The 15,685-nt window shown below is 41.2% G+C and overlaps 1 protein-coding gene across 1 annotated transcript in view; it reads right to left on the bottom strand.

Moving 5' to 3' along the window:
* The window catches only part of SDC2 (syndecan 2), a 113,872-nt gene extending 100,711 nt beyond the window's left edge, over nt 1-13,161 (bottom strand). The window contains exon 1 of the mRNA XM_081265673.1: nt 12,561-13,161. Within this exon, the coding sequence (XP_081121799.1) occupies nt 12,561-12,620 (60 nt within the window). The 5' untranslated portion in view covers nt 12,621-13,161. The remainder of the gene's footprint in view (nt 1-12,560) is intronic.
* Nucleotides 13,162-15,685: the final 2,524 nt, after the last annotated feature.

The following is a 15,685-nucleotide window of genomic DNA, read 5'->3' as shown; positions in this document are numbered from 1 at the left end:
GGTTGGAAACTTCATGTGACAATCTTGTCTTTGATCAGTCCATTGAATGAGCAGTCTGTTTCAATCATCATCAGCACTGAGATACCACAGACTCCATGACAGACAGTCTTCTAAGCGCTTGACAAGCTAATATTAACTCATTAACCCTCCTAGCATCTCTGCAAGGTGGCTACTATGCCCATCTCCTTTTCACGGATGCAAACATTGAGGCACAGATTATGTAACCTGCCCAAGTCACACTGCCAGGAACCAAGATTCAAAAAGAGATTCCCACTGGGGCCAGGGTGCAGCACAACAGTAGAGCTGTTTGCCTAACACACTGTTTGCCCTAGATTTGATCCTCAGCACTGCGAAAATAAATAAGTAACAAAATAAGGAGATTCCCATTCATTTCACCCCTCAGCTTTCCCATTACCCAACTGAATCTTGTACAAAGAAACCATCAAAGAAAAATATTAAATGTTTGTAAAGAAATCAGAATATCGGTGGCCTGGAGTATTAGGCCGACCAATGCAAATGAAGAATCTGACACTTCATGATTCTGGGCTGGAGTCCTTCGACTACATTAAAAATGGTAAGACACAAATATTTTCGCTGCTCTCTCTCTTGAACAATTATAATACTATGCCAGGTCTGCCAAAAGCTAGAAAAATTGAAGACCTAATTTCTGTTAGGCCACATAAACATAGTCTTGGCAGTTGTGAGACAATCATAGATAAGAAATGGAAAGTACCAATCATAATTCTAACTATAGAGTAGGAAATCAGAGTAGTAATTTATCATGTTATTGCCTTTCAATAAAATCATTTTTTAAAAACAAACAAACAAACAAAAACATCTCACAGACATTTATTTTCTGAAAATGGTGGACACAGATGTATTTATGTTATATAAAGATTTATAAAAACAGTACTCAAGAAAAAACTGTTGAAAGAAAAAAATGGATCTACACCCAAAATGGAACTAGGCACAAAACATGATTCTACCTGGGCCATGTGGGCCCTAGACTCTCCTCCTAGGCAATATGGACATTTTACTAGTATAAAAATCCAAGCAGGGGCTGGGAATGTGGCTCAAGTGGTAGCGCGCTCGCCTGGCATGCGTGCGGCCTGGGTTTGATCCTCAGCACCTCATATGTGTCCTCCGGTAACTAGAAAATAAATATTTTAAAAAATTCTCTCTCTCTCTCTCTCTCTAAAAAAAAAAAAAAGAAAAAAAAATTCAAAGAATGCTCTTTATCCCTCAACCTTCCTTAACAGTCTTCTCTCCACCCTCAGAAAAACCCAGCATTAAATTCATGAGGATTTTGCTTTGAGTCCTGATTCTTATCTCCAGAAAGCTTTTATTGTCTCTTCTGCTTACAAGTCTCCAGAATCTTCCTAAGATTCACAAATCAACTTTATTTCAGTCTCTGGTCTCTCTGGGTCTTCCAAATTCTCAGGGCTCTCAGCTCTCTCTCCCCCACAATTAGCCAGAAGACTCATGAACAAGTAAAGGAATTAGCTGGAGTACAGAAATTGAGAAATTAAACACTGCCTTAAATTATTCATTCTGCACAAAACACATTAACTACAGGATGCCGAGTGTGTTGCATATGGTGCTGCTACATTTGTTGCTTCATTTCTCTATCACACCCAGAAGCAAGTGTATTAGGTGTTCATCATTAACATGGGGGTAGAGAAGAAGAAGCCAGAAAAGGAATGTTTTATGCCAATAAGAAATACTAATAAGTCAGATAGCCTAGGCTCAACATAAAACTCTGGCACTAACTGCGTATGTCATCTTGGATAATCTGCTTAACTTCTCTGGATGTTTTTCCTTTTTGAAAGTCCATTCCAGCTCTAACATCCACTGTTACAAGGATTGAAAAAACAGAATCCAAAAGAGTACAATGAGAATTATCCCAGCTCTTTCAAGACCATTTGATGTTAACTGAATACACTAAATAAGATACAGCCCAGAAGCTAAGAGTAAAAAAAATTAGACTGGATAAAATGAGGTTTATTTCTCCCTAATGCAAACATCATAGGCCATTCAGGTTCTAAACAATGTACTTTCTATACATTTTACTCTTTGGAAGTCTTTGCTTAGAAAGCAGATGGGAAAAAAGAAAAATATGAAAATCAAGTGTGTTCAGGTCATTAATAGAATTCTGATTTTTCTCCAAGTCACACTGCCAGTGTGTTGAATCTCACACTGTGCCATTTCAGGAAAGGTTTATTTTGTTTTTGGGGGAAAGCAGTGACTTCTCTTCTATAAGGGGCTCTTCTTATCCTTCTGCATTGGAACTTTTAGGCAGTTTTAATTGCTAGTATGTCAACCTAGATTCAGACAAAAATATATTCATATTTTACATATAATACATGTTATTTATGGATCCTACCTATCTTCAATTACCCTCAATGATTAAAATGTAGATAACAGCTTGAAAATAAGCACCATGGCATAATTTCTTTTTAATTTTCAAGACCTGCTACAGGCTTTGCACAATATAGTATTACTATAGTAATAGTTAACAATTACTGATTGACTTACCAAACAAAAAAATGAGTTCAATAACTCATCAGGATAGTCACAATATCTCATATAATCAAACCAAAACCCCAGGCTTATCTAAATGCATTCAGAAATAGGACCTAAGGTTAATATTTTAAATTATTAGTAAACTTAATCAATGTTTAAAAGTCCCAATGTTGACCTTCTTTAAGCACTTTAAAATTGTAACACCAAGTACAACCCTATGTTTTCCAGGAAATTTCCAACTTGCATGCAAGTCCATTATGTGCCTTACCTAAATGTCATCAGGAAACATGGGCAATGGAGGAAGAAAAGGTTTAATTCAGCATGGCACCCTGCCCAGTAAAAAATAAACTTGACCTAAATTCATAAAAATATATGTCTCTTCATGTCAGGGATCAGAATGCAAGTGAGAAACACAAAGCATATGCCTTCATGTTCACACATATATAACATATCCCAGAATCACAATATTAAAAGCTAGAAGAGAAACATGTTTCAAACACCCATAGCAATAGGTCAAGTTTTATGTTAGAAATTTCCAATCATTACTGAGGCTCACCTTCCAATTAACCAAAAAAATAAAATATTGCAAGCCCCAGTTTTACATTAAAGAAACAAACTCAGCGATGAGAAAATTCCATGAGCTACATGGCTTTTAAGTGGTAATACCAGAAACTCAATCCTAATTTATCAAATTCCATAATCTTAAATATCATCTCTTGCTTAATTTTAATTTAGAAGAATTAGCCCTGGCAATGCTATACATTTAATACAACTCCCTATAAGTTATAACCTGTATGTTTATGACCCATCCTCTTAAGGGCAGTCACACACCTGTCATCCTTGCAACTATAGACTGTTGCTTAACAACTTGGTAAACAGTGGCCTTTTGGTTCCTAAACATGTCAAGAGAATTAAGTCATCAGCAGATATACTAACCTAATATAGTAAACTTTCAGTTTCCCAGAATTTAGGGACCTTTATATTAAGATTTTTTTGTTGTTGTTAGAGAGAGAGAGAATTTTAATATTTATTTTTTTAGTTATAGGCGGACACAACACCTTTGTTTTATGTGGTGCTGAGGATCGAACCCAAGGCCGTACGCATGCCAGGCAAGCGTGCTACCACTTTGAGCCACATCCCCAGCCCAATATATTAAGATTTTTATTGAGTACTTTTTCTGCATCCATTGAGATGATCACCTTGGTATCTCCCTTATGTTATTGTTTTGTTTTGTTTTGTTTTGTTTTGTATAATGGAAATTGAACCTGGGGGCACTTAACCACTGAGCCCCATCCGCAGCCCTTTTTTATAGTTTATTTAGAGACAGGGTTTCACTGAGTTGCTTGGGGTCTAGCTAAGTTGCTGAGGCTGGTTTTGATCACAATCCTCCTGCTGAGATTATAGGTATGTACCACTGTGCCCAGCCCCCCTTAAGTTGTTAATGTAAAGGCACTGTTTTTCTTCATAAATTCTATTCAGGATCATCATTTTTTAATAAGTGACTATATTCAATTTGATAATATTCAATTTAAAATTCTGCCAGGGCTGGGACTGTAGCTCAGTGGCAGAGCACTTGACTAGCACGGGTGAAGCACTGGGTTCGATCCTTAGGACCACATAAAAATAAACAAATAAGATAAAGGCATTCTGTCCATCTACAACTACAAAAAAAAAATTTTTTTTAATTCTGCCATCTGTGATCAGTGAAATTGGCCTATGATTTGTTTTTGTTTGCAAGAAATGTCTGGTTCTGACACAGAGCAATGCAAATCTCTAAATGAAAAGGAATGGCCTTTTACCATTCTCTAAGATCTAGAACAAGACGTTTCTGTTCTTTAAAGGACTGATAGAACTTACCAGTAAAACCATCTAGGTCTGGTGCCATTTTTTGAAATTGAATTTTATTTGTTTTGTTTGTTTGTTTTGATATAGGGGACTAAACTCCAGGGGCACTTAACCACTGAGCCACATCTTCTTTGTATTGTTTTTTGTTTTTTTGTTTTTAATTTTCAGACAGGGTCTTGACAAGTTGCTTTGGGCTTCATTAGTTGATGAGGCTGGCCTTGAACTTGTGATCTTTCGCCCTAGCCTCCCAAGCCCACTGGGTGTAAGTGAAATTTTTCTCTTGTACTATTTAGATAGTTTCCCCCAATGGTAACATTTTTATAAAAACCATAGTAAATATCACAACAAGGCTAATAATGTGAATTAGATCTATCAATCTTATTCTGATTTTCCCAGCTTTACTTGTGTTCATGTATGTGTGGGTGTGTGTAGGTGCACATGTGTGTCATTTATGGTCTACACAACTCATCGCTTTTATATAGGTTTCTGTGTTTCTGTAAGCATATGAAGACCTATATATGTATATTATCTTCATATATACAAACTGATTTAATATAACCAAGATCTTACAAGACACAGTTTTATATCCTACTTTTTCTATTTTAAAGTCCCCAAATTATACACATCCTTCAAACACACTTTTAATGGCTATATATGACATTCAACATGAACCAGAGTATTTTATTTAACCATTACTCTGTCACTGCACACTTAGGTTGTTTCCATCTTTCAAACTATTATAAGTAAAGCTTCAATAAACACATTTGTAAACTCTGTTTGCCCAGCTATGATTATTTCCTTTGGACAGATTTGCAGAGGTAAAATTACTGTAAAAGATGGGCTTTTCACATCTAACACTTATGGATTCATCCAGTCCCTGTAAGAAACCTTTCATCAGCCAGAAATAATAACTAGCATATTTTCTCACATCACCCACTTTTAGAGAAAAGCTGAGTATAAACATCGCCCAATATCTCAACATAGAGCTAGCCCATCTCAAAACAGGGAGAAAGCTCTAGCTATGAAAAAGCAAGCTAAATCAGGCACATCCTAGGCCACCCTCTGGACTGGTACTTATCAGATGAGCCCATGTGTATGTAAGCCAAGCTCCTATCCTCCAGGAAAGCAGAAAACCAGGAACTATAACTAATATGTGGCATAGCATATGGATATGCCATTTGCTAAAAGCTCCTAATAACATATTTTATTATATTCTATTTTACAGGTGAGAAAACTGAGCAAATAGTGGTTAAGAAACTGGCCCAAGATTACACAGCAAGCATACTCTAATCCAGGCCAGTCTCTACTCTAGAGCCCAATCTCTGAGCCACCCTACCTTGAGCATGCTCATTTAGATTCTTGCTCTCTATGATGTTCAGCTCTGGTGCTAAAGAGGGAACAACATGGAAGGCACCAGTTAACAGGCCCACTCCAGAAGTGGAGATCCAAGCCAGAAACCAAACAAGGGGCCTGAAACACTTTATGAGACTTATGCCTTTAAAAGCCCCCTAAATGACATGCAGTCAAGTTGTCTTGAATACCACCATATCAACCAGTCTTGATGCTACACTGGTTTATATTAGGAAGCATATGGGAAAATACTTAGACATTAGTCCAGGAATATTCAGAGCAATTAGAGAGTCCTAATACACAAAAAAATACTCAGTTCAAGCTAATGGATTACCATCAGCTATGAGAAACAACTTACCTTTCTGTAATGTGAATAAATTCCTTGCCTGAATAATAAAATCAGAATTATTTCCTTTAAAACAATGGGTTACACATTCTTATACAATCTTCATTTGTCATTTAAAAATAAACAAATATAAATTTTAAAAAAAGAAAGAAGTATTTGGTAGGGGCTTAATAATAACTTATTGGTTAAGTTAATCTTAGCATTTCCCCAATCACACCCTGAAGAACAGAAAAAAATAAATATTAAAGGCAAGAATGTTCCTTCTAGTTCAACTCTGTCATTTATATAGATGGCCCCACAGGGGATAAGATAGTTAATTACACTTGTGCAAAGACTTACTTTTTTTCCTGCCTTAAAATGTTGTGACTTGACTTGACTTTTTCTGGTATTTAATAATAAATCATACAAAAATACACATTTAACTTTTCCCCTTTGTTGTAAGAGCTTGAAAAAAAAATCGTTTTCCTTTAATAATTACATACCATGCTCCATTTGTCATTTTACCATTAGACTAAATTCTGTTAATAGCACATACTCGTTCTATATCAGTACTATTTGTATTTACTGTACCTGTACAATCAAAAGAAAAGAAAAGTAAACACGATGCTTTGTAAAGGGTACTTTTACTGCATATATTTACAACACTTTTCATGAATCAGCTTCAACATTAGAAGAAAGAAATGTGAAAACATGTCTTGTCTTTAATAACATTATCCTATATAAAAAATGGAAACAGGAAATCTCCAACGACAAGGCTTTTTTCCCCTCTCCCTGCCCCAAGGATTCTTTGATGGCCAAGAAAGACAGATATTCACAATTCCACTTCAGCAGTGCCCTTTCCTATTCAGAAGCGGTTGCCCTTTTAGCCTTGATGCTAAAGCTAATGCTGCCCTAGAAACAGACTTGTCAAAACGTGATCAAGATTTTTTAACACTGAAGTTCAAATAGCTAACAGGAGACATTCCATGTTATGTTTACCCTGAAACATAAAAATGGTCCCTTGACCAGCTCCCAGGCCCCCCACATTCACTCACTACCCCCGCCCCCTCATGCTTGATGCCCAGAGGGACAGCAGCACATGAGACACACCCAGCTCTCTCCCCCCAACCTGCAGGGATCTCCACTGAGCAGAGTTGGAAGCCAGAGGAAGCACAAGTGCCCACTGCTGATGTGCGGGGGCTTCTCATCACTGTCTCCTCATGCTTCACACCAGCACTGCAGTGTTGATGAGGCTGAGTTCAGGAGGAATCAAAACTGGCAAACTGGCCTGGTCCACAGGGGTTAGTGGGTTCAGCCGACCCCTGGCTTCTGCCTTTGATGGCAATGCGAGTGAAAACGCAGTCAGCAGGAGTGCCCAGCAGGCTTGGCCCTGTGCTTCAAGGCTCAGCATTTGCCCAGCTGCAGATCTGAGCTGGGCACTGCACAGGGCAGAGAAGTGTGGAGACACGGCCCCTCCCCTCAGATGGCACCAACTTCCTAGGAGAGATGTCAGGCGGCTCAGAGGCCTTAAAGAGCACCTTATATCACTCCCTATTTCACAGCCAAGAAAACAAAGGCCAGGGGAAGGAAGAAAGAAAACCACTCAGCACCTTCTGTGCTCCCTCCAGCAATTATAAAGGCATTCGCATTCTTAGGTCCAATTCTCTTGTCCTTTTCAGTCTCTCTCTCTCTCTCTCTCTCTCTCTCTCTCTCTCTCTCTCTCTCTCTCTCACACACACACACACACACACACACACACACACACTTTTTAAGTGGCTCAAAGCTTTAGTATCTTGTCTGAGTGCTGGCATACTGAGTAAGTGGCTAGGTACAAGCACTACAACCTGGACTTGTCCACCTCTAAGCCCAAGCCCTGGTGCTCTAACCCCAGCCACTGATGAGAGTCCTAGAAGTGACACAGAGTAGCACATAATTAAGGAGTGACCCATGTGATCTAGACCAGTGATTCCCAAGTGTGGCTGACTCATAGAAATCATCTGAGACGTTTTATAAAAATACAGATTCTTCCATCCTACACCCCCATTCAGCCTTCTGATGAAGTGGGTCTGAAATCTGTACTTCTACATCGTTCCAGTGATTTTGATCATCAGTCTCCTTACTATTTACGGAAGCATTAAAAAGAGACATGGGGCTGGATCAGTCATGAAAAGCTATTTGGAGCTTGGATGTAACCAACAGAATTTCAAAGGAGAAATGCTGAAGAGGTGGCCACATATCCAAGGAGTGTTCGTGACAGTGACACCCGTAGGCAAGAGCCAGGACGCGTGTTGGAGAGTGATCCAGGGGGGAACCAGGAAGGAGCAATATTACAGAGTGGCCCATAAAGCTGGCCAAGGCACACTGACTCCACACCACAATAACAAGGACAAATAGACATTTCTGGACCATGGGCAACATGATCAAAGTGGTAGGGGACAAACTAAAGAGCAGGCAGGCATCTATCTGAGTTGGGAGTGGCAACTATAAAGCTACTGACATAAATGCACCAGCTGGCGTGTCTGAAGGAAGAAAAATTAAAATAAAAAAACAACTGGAAGAAAAGCTACCTGGCTCACTAGAATGGAAGTTCCAAGAAGGTGAGGGGGTTTCCCTGGTTTGCTGACTCCTTTATTCCCTGACAGGAATATTCACCTGTTTAATGAGCAAGCAGATGGATTTTGAAGGCACAGAGACATGAATGGATGAATGAGTCAAGATTTCTTTAAGACTCATTTCCAAAGGACTAGCATTAAAACAACATGGTTGACTAAAAGGGTTAAATTAAAAGATCTTGTCTTCAGCAAAGGCTCTTCTTCATTACTTCTGGCTTTTCTCTAAGACTTTATTTTGGCTGCTAGTTCATGAAAGAATTAGGTGATTTTGAGATAGTGGAATGTCCTGTTGACAGTGGCAAGAACGGTAGATCTTCTTTCTCCCTTGGGAAGAAGAAAATGATGGGCGAGATCTTCTAATTTGGTTTTTGGCAACAGAAGAACAAGTTAGTGAGAATCTAAACTCAGAAGCATTCCTCCCAGGGCCTATTGGGCCACGGCCAACAGACACACCAACAGCACATTGGCTTGACTGGACTCCCCATAAACTTTAATGATAGAGCTGGTCAGGCTGCACGAGGCTGGGTTAGCCTTAGAGGCCTCACCAACCTAAGGAGACCCCAAGCTGCCTCTGTATAGTCAGCCAGATCTCTGGGGTATCTGGCGACTTGAAAATTAGTTCTTGTCTGGGAAAAACTAGTTGACTTTTTTAAGGTTTTTCCAAACTATGGATTCCCCAAGGTACCATCTGAGTGGTAATGTTATACAGTCCACTCTTTAAATGGGGCACACCATCAAAACTAGATATACCACTCTGATTTGAATATATGCAATATTCACATGCATCAAAACATCATAGGATACATTGTAAGTACTATTACTATTCATTAAATAATATTAAAACAACTAAGATATACCAGGTTCCAGAAGCAGGAGTTGAAAAGACATGCTCAAATTCCTTCTTGGACATCCACCCATCTTCTGCAAGCCTGATCTTATAAGAGACTTCCTTCTTAACTGACATCTATCTACAGCTAATATCCAACTAAAAAATAAAAAGCCTTTGTTTCTATCAAACTCCCCAAGAAAAATAATTCATATCATTACTAGAACAGACAAAATATTTTAAAAGAACTGCAAAAGGCTGTAAGATTTCAATTTTATTTTCCCTTCTCTTACAAACTCCAGAGCCTGCCTTTCATAATGCACCAGAGGTAATAATACATGGCTCCAAATGACTTGACAGTTTCTTTTAATTTACAGACATCTAAGCCTGTTTATAAAATTCCCCTAGTTCAAAATGCTTCCTTTTCTTAAACATATTTCCAGTTCAAATTATGTGTTTATAGCAGTCTGCAATATATTATTTCTAAAGATAAACAGTCACGTAAAAAAATGGGCAGAAAAACAGCAGCATATCACTACTGCCACACTCAGTCTGTCTTTCCCTGCCCTGGTGTTCCCGCAGAGAAAGTCCAAACCTGCCAGGGGAAAGAAAGCATGAATGGATCACTAGAAACAGGTTTCCAGGCTATCTCAGCATATGCAAGGGAAGGACCACCAGTTCTTTTCCACAGACAGCTTTAAGCCTTAATGGGAATCTTTTCTGCCCCTGAGCTAAGTACAATACTCTAGAATTCACTGACTGTAGATGATTTTTCTTCCTTCCTTTTAAAGAGTCTTTAAGCTCAGAGGATCACTACTTTTAAATCCCAGGACACAGTTGCAGTTTTCAAATTAAAATGCAAAGTGCTGTAAATAATGTTTTATGACAGTTAAACTTCTAAAAATTAAGTCTTTTGAGTCTGTGCCTATTTATGTTGCTGTATGTGAAACAGAGACCCAAAAGTAATTTAAATGGACCATTAGCCATTCTAGGTCTCAAAACAGCTTCTACTGAGAAAGATTCACTGCCTAACAAAGACTGTATGCTTGGAGTCTCCAAGTTGACATTTTTAAAATATTTAATCACCCTTTTGGAGGATATTCCAACACCTAAAAACAGTGTCTATCACAATGAAGCCCTTTACTCAGAAAACATCCAATTCTGGTTCACCCTGAGAAATATTAGAATCCCAAAGATACTGATTTCAGGGGGAAGCAGTCCCTGAGAAGGACAGGTACAGTTTCTACAAAACACTTCCTAAGAGCTCTATTAAAAGTACTTAAAAAAAAAAAAAAAACCCAGAAGGCTATTCTTTCTCTAGAATTACCAAACAGTAACATTTCCTAGTAAATCCCTGAGCAGGACTTGGGAGGGGAGGGGGACATTCTCCTAACCCTGTACAGCTTTTTAGGCAAGCTTCTGTTGAAAATCATTAGATGAAGTTGTCCCTTTGCCCTGTTTTGCAATAAAATGAGCAATAATGTTTTTCTGAAATAAAAAGAGAACTGCTCCCTTTTTGTGTACAAGGAGCCAAAGTTCATAATTGGCTGGAAGATTACTAATTTTAAGGATTAAGCCATCATTTGTCAATGAGAAATACTGGTAAGGAGAGATGTTTCTTACAACATGAGCACCCAGATAAATACTCATTTTTTTCCTATACATTTTCCAATTCTACATGCTCCCACCTGGGGAACTGCTAGCACACAGGCTCCCACACTGGTCACAAACACCATGCCAAATAAGTTTCTCAATTTGAAACTGCTTCAACTCAAAGAAAAAAAAGGGGGGGGAGGGAGAAGCCTCACAAACCAACAAAAGATTACATACAGTAATTTGTTTCTTAAAAGAAAGTTCAATTAATTAGAAATAGAAAAGTTGTTAGGTAGCAAAAGGAAGGACCCTGGGGACTAGAAGGGACAGCACTGGGGCTACAGGCGAAATCCTAGCTGCTTGGGCTTCCACCTGGCTGGACAGAGCCCTTGGCGCCCAGGTAGGGGCAGCCTTGGACACGGTGAGGCCCAGGAGGCAGTTCCCATTAGAGGGCGCTCATTGGGCAACACAGAGGAACTAGCTCCAGTCCCAGAAACGCGACCCAAAGGAGAAATCAAGTTCCCACTGCCAAGGCGGGGGGAGGGATGCTGGTTAAGAACAACTGGCCCCGCCCGGGGAGAGATTCCTCCTGGCCGGGAAGTGCCCGCCAGGACCTGAGAAGGTGAGTATGGCAGGAGAGAAGCCTCTGCCCCCGAAGTGACGAGGTGACTCAAGGCAGAGAGCAGTGTCACACGCACCCCGCCTCGCTCAGCCTGCCGCACTCCAGTGCAATCCTGATTAAAATGTCGTCCTGCCCTTAAGGCCCCGGGCCGCCCTCCAACCCTCAACTAGGAGGGGTCGCCAAGGACAGATTCCAGCAGCCCTCGCCTCGGCATTTTCCAGCTGGTTCCGCACAGCCCCGAATCCCCCTGCGGGACCGCGGACTGCGTTACACGAAGTGTCGGCATCTCGCCCCAGTCACAGGGAGGATCAAACAAAAGAACTTTTATAAACTTTCCTCCCCGGACACTCGGAGGTTTTTAAAATCTGGGCCCTGTTTCCTCAGAACTTGCATTCAGTCGAGTTGGAAATCTGGAATTCGAGAATGGTTTTCGGCGAAAGGGACCCAGAAGTTTGCAGTCAGCCCTTGGGGCTCGCGGAGCGCACCCGATCCCGCGCGGGCCCTAGTCGGGCTCGCAACCCAGGCCACCCTTTTTCCCCCTTCGCCCTTCCTGGACCACGCAACCAGGTCCCTGGAGGGCGAGGAAGTTGGGAGTGACTTCAGGGGCCTCTGCGGTTAAACAAAACTGCATTTCTGTGTTCCCATCCCTGGGTAAAACAGGGCAACTCCAGTGATTAGCGCTTTTCTTTGGGAGGGGAAAAAGAGGTAGAGGAATGATCGCATTAGTCCCAGCAGGTCCCCAAAGGCCAAGCGCGATGTCTAAGGTGGGGGAACCCCCCGGATGGCGATCCCCGATTTCCCGAAGGCTCCTCCCAGCCCGGGGCACCCTAAACAGCGCGCATGTCCCCCGCCTGGCCCACTCACCGACTCCGCCGACACGCAGGCCACCAAGCCTAAGGTGAGCAAGATCCACGCGCGCTGCATATTCCCCTGGGACCGGCTGCTCCCAGCCGCAGCTTGCAACAAGGGCGAAACGAAGCCTCTGGTCCAGCTCTAGGCACAGCCCGCGCAGAGGGAGCCGAGCAGCCGCAGCGACCGCGGCTTGGGCTCGGGGGCTGAGGCTTGGGGCTCGGAGGCGCTCGCTCTCTCCTCCTGCGCCTGCTCCGGCCGCCCGCGCTGCGCCCCGGGAACGCGGCGCCTTCTCACTTGTTGGTTTCTGCACTCCCGACACGGAGTTCGTGCTTCGGAAAGGCGGCTCTGGGGAGCTCTTCCCGACCGGCTGTGGTTTTACTCCTTCGCGGACTCCCTCCCGCGTCGCTGTTCAGTTTCTGATTTGAAGGAATAAATTCGATGGCTTGAAATGGAGCTGCAGCCGAAGTTTGGGGGCAGAGCGGCGGGGGCGCGCGATCCGCGCGGCCGGAGCTCCCGGAGTATCTGGAGAGGAGCGCGTTGGAGCCGGGGCTAGTGGCTTGGCGGCGGCGCCCCTCCTCCTCCTCCTCCTGCGCCGCCACCTCCTCCCGGGTCCTCCTCCTCCTCCTCCTCTTTTGCTCCCGCTGCCTCCCTCCCGCCCTCCCTAGCCTGCCTCTCTGGGCTCCTCCAGGCGACTGGGGGAGAGAAGGCGGCAGTGTGGCTCCCAGATAAAGCCGGGAGAAATTCCTACAGGATTACACCGCGATTGGCAGCTCCGAGCACCAGTGGGCGCCGGCGGCTCCGCGCTGTGGCTGCTCCGGGAACGCTCGTCCGCAAACCAGTGCTCCTTCATTTTCTCGCTCCCCTTTCCCCTTTCGCTGCTTCCTTTCCTCTCTCCTTTACACTATTTTCTTACCATTCCTCCCCCTCTCCTCCTCTTTTTCTTCACTTTCACGATTCTGAAGAAAGGTCGTTGAAGAAACGACGTATTTAGCTTTTGTGCTTCTGAGCATTATTAGCATTATTGCAAGTAGAAAGAAACCCCTTTGAGAGTTTTTTTTTTTTTTAAAGAAAGTTTGTACATATTACCGAACCCCCTAGGCTCCCCCAAACAGGGGAAGTGGAGGAAAGATCTTATAAACCCACTATGCAACAGTTCCAAAGCTCATAATTTCATTAAGGGCTTAAATACCATTTCTGCCTCACACGCAGTTCATGCCCCTAAGGCATTTTATAGGCTCTGTTTCCGCGTAGTGGTATTAATGTTTGGAAGCTACAAATAAGGCAATTTTGAAGAGAAATTGGATGGAGACCCCGAATAATAACAGATTTATGAGAATTTCAAAGAGAGGAGGGATAAGGTTATTTCTAGCTTGAAGAAAATAATGAACGTGTATTTCCTGAGTGGAGGTAACTGATTCGAAATATTTTGTTTGAAATTTTTTTCCTTTCAATTCATTTTCTATGTTATGCTATACAACATGGCAAATGCTATTCCCTTCCAATTTCTACCATCCTTTTTTTCTCTCTGACTTATGGAGTAAATAAATTATGGAGCAATTCTGCTCCAAGAGTTGGGAGCTTTTAAGGTACAAAGATGTAGATATATAGATGTGAACAGGTCATGATATTTTTAAATTCAGTATTAGAATAAAACAGAAATATACTGTGAGAGTTGCAGTATCTTAGTAACCTATAATTGTCATAAATCCCAAAGAAAGAAATTTAACTGGAGAGTTACAACTCAAAGTTGGAGACATTCAGCTCTTTGGTTTAGTATGCCAGCTACCCAACTACAAGTACTCACAGGAAAATCTAAGGCATTGGCATCCCAAAACATAATATGGAGAAGTACAAGAGTAGGTAAAACAGAAAGAAAAGAAGAAAAAGAGCTGAAAGTTGTAACATCAGTGTTTCTACTCCACAGATGCTGACCTGGCATCTGGGCCAATGTGGGTCCAGGTTGGTTTTTGAAATATGGAAATAGATCATATTTGTAAAATGGACTCATTTTGGGTTGAAGAATTTCATGGAATTGGGAAAACTGCTGAAAGGAAATTCCAAATGAAAATGAACAATGTGAAAGAAATGCATAAAACCCTAAATGACCACCTTTATCCCAAACAGGGACCTAATGTACTTGCCAACTTTCAGACAAGGCCATTCCTCCATTTTCCCCAACAGTTAAGAATCAAATAAATTAGAATTCCATTAAAATGGGATAATGTATTCATTTGCTCTTTATTAGTTATTGCTGTTTGTGGGGGCATCTGCCTTGCAAGAAGAATGGTGACTGATCCAACTTGGGCCCAAACTGAAAGGAAGTATCTGTCAGCTCTCCTGAAGACATCCTCCAAAGTTCTCTGCAACTTGTTCTTTTAAGATAATAATGTAGCATTATGACTATGTGTAACAAGGGAATTGGTACATTTTTTATAATGTAAACTATTTGAGTGGTTTACACTATAAAATAAATGAAAACAATAAATTTCAAGGACTTGTGTTAAAACGATGAACAGGTGTGGCAGGAGAGAATCATCTGACAGTATAAAAAGCATTTACCCAAGAGTTGGTAGGAATAGGTCATCTATGCTAAGTGAAGAATAGGGGTAGAGGACAGCTGATGTCCACTGGCATTAGTCAAGAACTTGTCTAAACTTGGAAATAATGAAGGCATCATTGTATCTTTTGCTCACTGGAATTTGTTCGAGAAAATTAAAGAGACTAAAATTCAGTCAAACTTTGCACACTATACCTAATACACTAAGCATAGGTTGTCATATACTCTATGTCTTCCAGTTTAAGGGTTGTAGTCTAAAGGGCACAGCAAGTTTAATAGCTCAACCAAATAGCTTTACAAATAGCTTCACCAACTGCCAAAAGAATAAAATCCACTTCAAAAATCTAAAAAGGAAAATAAAGAAAATGAACAGAATGTAGAGATTAAGACACAAAAATGTAAAAGTTACAGATTGAAGAAAAATTAATGAAAAAATAGAAATGAAAGCAACTGAAGACATAGTTTTTAACCTAAGCTGACTTCTAATTTATCCTATTATAAGTACGGACAAGCAGGTGCTTGGTCCCAGGTGAGCTGTCAGAGTAGGGGAAGCTACAGAAAGAACAAGATGCCACTCTGC

This window comes from Spermophilus citellus, assembly GCF_964194105.1.
Source record: "Spermophilus citellus genome assembly, chromosome: 14".
Lineage (NCBI taxonomy): Eukaryota > Metazoa > Chordata > Mammalia > Rodentia > Sciuridae > Spermophilus > Spermophilus citellus.
The sequence above is the reverse complement of the archived record's forward strand: the minus strand, read 5'-3'. Positions and strand labels throughout refer to the sequence as shown.